The 4,656-nt window shown below is 35.3% G+C and overlaps 2 protein-coding genes across 3 annotated transcripts; one reads left to right on the plus strand and one right to left on the minus strand.

Annotated features, from left to right (window-relative positions):
* Positions 1-2,239, plus strand: LOC134833372 (zinc finger protein 568-like). The gene has a single exon (XM_063847677.1). The coding sequence runs from the start codon at positions 60-62 to the stop codon at positions 2,097-2,099; it is 2,040 nt and encodes a 679-aa protein (XP_063703747.1). The 5' UTR covers positions 1-59; the 3' UTR covers positions 2,100-2,239.
* Positions 2,240-2,669: 430 nt separating this feature from the next.
* Positions 2,670-4,228, minus strand: LOC134833373 (uncharacterized). Of its 2 annotated transcripts, XM_063847679.1 has the most exons (3): positions 3,939-4,228; positions 3,606-3,876; positions 2,670-2,686 (listed from the first exon to the last, which is right to left on the minus strand). In XM_063847679.1, the coding sequence occupies exons 1-2, from the start codon at positions 4,140-4,142 to the stop codon at positions 3,631-3,633; spliced, it is 450 nt and encodes a 149-aa protein (XP_063703749.1). In that variant the 5' UTR covers positions 4,143-4,228; the 3' UTR covers positions 2,670-2,686; positions 3,606-3,630. The 2 variants fall into 2 exon arrangements, with proteins under 2 accessions (XP_063703749.1, XP_063703748.1); XM_063847678.1 differs by lacking the exon at positions 2,670-2,686 and having other exon boundaries at positions 3,368-3,876.
* Between the last annotated feature and the right edge of the window lie 428 nt (positions 4,229-4,656).

The raw sequence follows: 4,656 nt of genomic DNA on the forward strand, positions 1-4,656 counted from the left end.
TTGGAAAAACAAAAAAAAAATTAAAGAAAAAATCGAAAATTAAATGAAAATCACATAAAATGTGTTCAAAAACGGTCAATTTGATCGTCCGTCACTCGGGAAACAACGATTTTCGCGTTGAAATCGCCGAAAACCCGGAAAATCCGCACACACACAAAGTCGAAAAGGATTCCCGGACAAATGAAAATCTCCAGATAAATTGCACAAAATGCCATGAAAGTATTCAGCTCAAAGTATTTTTCGAAAGCAACAACGTCGACGACGTCGAATCATTTTGGGCGCCCAATTCCCCACCTTTTGTCAAATGCGAGCCCGAAGTCGTGATAAAAAAGGAAGAAGATGACTTTGAGATCCCCATGGTCGAAGAGGAGGATGAGGAGCAAGTTTCCGAAGAAGCCGATGACGAAAACGACGAAGATTTTACCATTTCCGACAGCGAAGATGACCTCCCAATTGCGAAATTAACCTCGTCCAGCGTTGTCAAAGAAGGAAAACAAACGCTGTACAAACGAAAATACGGAAATCAAGAAGAAATCATCACGAATTACGATTTATCGAAGAAAGTTTGCGACATTTGTGGGTATAAGAAGCGAACAAATGCCTCGCTTTGGCATTTTATGCGTCACCGCGCGCATCATTTCATCGAAAAAGAGGGAGTTGGCGTCTACAAATGCATCGGATGTCAGAAAAAATTCGACACTCTCGATAAAATTCGGTTTCACACGCGAACCTGTGCTGCTGGCTTGACTCTCGTGACGGAACAGCAAAAGACGGGCACCTTGAAACAACGAAAACCAGCGATTCATTGGAAAGATCGCGTTCCCGAAGGCATTGTTTTGCCGGAAAATGTCGAAAAGTTCCCCGTTCCGTTCTACAAATGCGTCGATCAGCCCGACGGCAGCAAAATTTGGATCGAAAAGTCGCAGTCGACGAAGGGATTGCGAATTAGTAACTTCGATACGCGACTTTTGACATGCGATTTGTGCGAAACTACCGTCAAATATCGCTCCATGTACATCCGACATCGCAAGTTACATCTCTTTCAGCAAGAAAATGACGACAAATGTCTCGGTTGCGACCAAATATTTCCCACTGCAGACGATCGCGTTGCTCATACTTACTTCTGCCCGAAATGGAAAAGTGTGGATATCACCAAATGCAGTGCTTGCGGCTTCGTCTGCGGCGGTTATCAACAGTTACGAAGTCATATTCACAGCAATCACGGCAAAAATAAGGAAGCGTACAACACAAAATCCAAAATAATGTGTCACATTTGCTCCCAGGAGGTGCGTCGCAGTAAAATGTATGCCCATCTCTTGCGTCACGAGCATCCGGAGGGACGTCCTTACGCTTGCGCTCACTGCGATCGTCGTTTTTCCGGTCGAAATAACCTCAAAATCCATCTCATCAAGTTCCATTTCAAGTCAATGGCGGAATATCAGTGTCACGTGTGCCCCCTTTGCTTCAAGGGGCGCCAAGAATACGAGAAACACATGTATTCGCGTCACAAAATCGGCAAAAATCAAAATGTCACGTGCAAGCTATGCCAAAAAGTACTCGCGAACGACAGTTCCTTGCATGCGCATAACCGCGCGATGCATACGGACGCTTCGGAGAAGCAAAAATTCGAATGCCCGCATTGCGAAAAGTTTTTCTTCAAGAAACGCAACTTGGAGGCACACATTCCAACGCATCTCCCGGAGAGCGAAAGGCCGTTCAAGTGTTGGTGCGGCCGTGGATATGCCACGAGAGACAAATTGACGAAACATAATCTCGAACATACGGATCCGACGAAACTTTTGTCCGTTTGCAGCGTTTGCGGGAAGGCTATGAAGAGTAAACAGTCGTTAAAAGTCCATATGCGGATCCATACGGGCGAACAGCCGTACGAATGTAACTTTTGTTCGCGAAAATTCGCAGATCGCGGCAATTATCGGGTCCATATGAAGCAGCACGAGAAGGAGCTGGGACTCAAATTGACTTTTACGCCCGAAGAACGACGTTTAATGAAGCTTCACGTCTTAAAACCAGACCAAATGCTCGAAAATCCAGGTAGATCGGGCACCGAGGAAGTCAATCAAATCGCAAAATATCTCTAAATCGCACCAAAATGACTCATCCGAGACCCGTTTGACGCCATCTTCCATTTCAACAGGTACATTTTTCGTAATAAAAGCTCGTTCGAAACATCGAAAAATCATCAGTTCAACTAAAATCACGACGCAAGCAAGATGTCAGTACCAAGAACTCCTCGTTTTATCGGCGCATCCGCTGCGATGTTGATCATTATAGAATTCATCACGATCACCGCTTGTTCAGCAAAGCAGATTTCCGATCCGATACCCAAATATGTGGTTTGTTTACTCTTCGTAAACGCCATTGCAGCATCATTTGCCTTCATTGGGGCCATTAAACTCAATAAATGCATGTTGCTGCCATTTTTTTTCACAATGACGGTTCTTATACTGATTCACGTGATATTTTTCGTCGTGCAAATCCCGTTTGGAATGGATGACTGGATGGATGTGATCCACGTTTGGATAATTGCGTTCAATTTTCTGATGGTTTTCGGCGTTGGCGTGCTCTATTGCTACATGGTAGATGCAATTGTGGAACTCGAATAAGGGAAAAGTTTGATTTTTTGGTGCTTTTATTTAGAATTTAAGATTATAAGTTAATAAAGACTCTTAAATATTAATTTAAAATATTAATTCACAGCGTTTCTTTTTTGGCAAGTGCAGTTTTAAATAAATATTTAATATTTAATAAAAAATTTGAAAAAAAAAAAATTAAATAAAAAAAAAATATTTTTTGATTGATTTTTGAAAATTGTTCATAAAAAATTTAATTTTCAAAAAAAAAAATAATTTTTTTCAATTTTCTTAAAATTTTTAAATTTTTTAATTTAATATTCTTCTTAAATCTTCAATAATTTTCATTTTTTTTCTAACAAAAATTATTTTTGAACATTTTTTTTTTAAATATTTTACAAACAAAAGATTTGTCTGAAAAAAATTAATTTAGAATTATTTTAATTTTATTTTTTTTTAATTTTTGAAATATTTTTAAACAAAAACTTTTCAGTTTAAAAAAAAATTAAGAATTAAATTTGTATTTTTTTTTAATTTTTGGAATATTTTCAAACCAATTTTTTTTCAGTTTAAAAAAACTTTATCAAAAATAATCTAATTTTCTTAAAATTTTTAATTTTTTTTTATTATTAAATTTTTTTTTTCAATCAAAAATTGACTTCAAAAATTTTTAAATCAATTAAAAATTAAAATTTGTAAAAATGTAGAAAAAATTGAAAAAAAAAAAATTTTTTTTTTTTTTTAATTTTAGCACTTTTTTGTCTCAAGTTTCATAGTATTTTAGACATAAATGTTGCAAAAATTAAAAAAATTGTGTAAAAATTTTTAAAAATTTTGCAATTTTTTGTTTGAAAAAATTATAAAGAAATTATTTCAATTTTTAATTAATTTAAAAATTTTTGACAAAAAATTGATGAAAATCTAGATTTTTGAAAAAATTCAAAATGATGAAGTCTGAAATATTTTCTTTCAAAAAACTGCACTTGCCTTCCTTTTCAAAAAAATCTTTTCAACGAGAGATTCTTGCAAAAATTTTAATTCAATATCTTGGCACGGGTGCTGGTGAAATAGTAATGTTAATAAAATCCGGTCTTTCGATGAGTAAAATCTCGCGATAAAGTGCTCCGACGCCAATTAAGAAGCAAATATTGATTGCCATGAGACACAAATGAACCCAATCCTTCTGTCCGTGCTCTCCATGCAACATTACAATAAAGACAACGGCGTAAATTAGGATAAAGGCACCCATGATACACATGTAGGGGATCAAAAGTTTCTTGTTTAGCTAAAAAAAAAAACATAAAATTTCAATAAAATTCTTTTGAAAAAATTAAAGCAGTATATTACTTTTATCGCTCCCCATATCAGCATCAAACTAGCAACGATGCAAATTACCGAGAAAATCACAACCATTACTTTAAATCCAGCCTGTGACTCAGGAATGTCCGTGTTTGTCGAAATTGCCCACATGATAAAAACGAATTGCGCGATTGTGAGAAGCCCGACAAAGATACTGCCATATCGGGGTGATCCGGGGAAGCAAATTAACATTATTTGAGGGCAAATAATTCCTTGACACGCGAAGAAATTTAAAGATTTGTTTTGAAGTGTAATTCACTATTTACTTAGAACAATTGTCTGTTTTTGTTTGATGAGCTACTGAAATGAGACGAATGAAAGTGATAAACTGCTTTCATGATTTTTTTGCATGCTGGGGCAGATCATTGTCATTCGTCTCAATTACCGTTATTATATCGTTTTTTTTATCGATAAGTTTTGAATGCAAAATGCGTTAAAATTATTTAAAATAATTAATTAAGTCTAATGAAACAAGTCAAAAATACATAAAGTATCGAAATTCGAAATACATATAAATTTTTAAATAATTAGAAAATTATGGAAAAATACAGTTAATTAAGTAAATTGAAACTCATGTTCACGAAAGATCTTATCAGAACTGCTCACCCTATTTAATATTCCAAAATTGTGATTAATTCGTGTCAATTTTGACCTCTGCCATTGATTACATTTCATTAAATACGAATCAAGCTTCTTCTTCGCCATT

This window comes from Culicoides brevitarsis, chromosome 3, assembly GCF_036172545.1.
Source record: "Culicoides brevitarsis isolate CSIRO-B50_1 chromosome 3, AGI_CSIRO_Cbre_v1, whole genome shotgun sequence".
Classification (NCBI taxonomy): domain Eukaryota; kingdom Metazoa; phylum Arthropoda; class Insecta; order Diptera; family Ceratopogonidae; genus Culicoides; species Culicoides brevitarsis.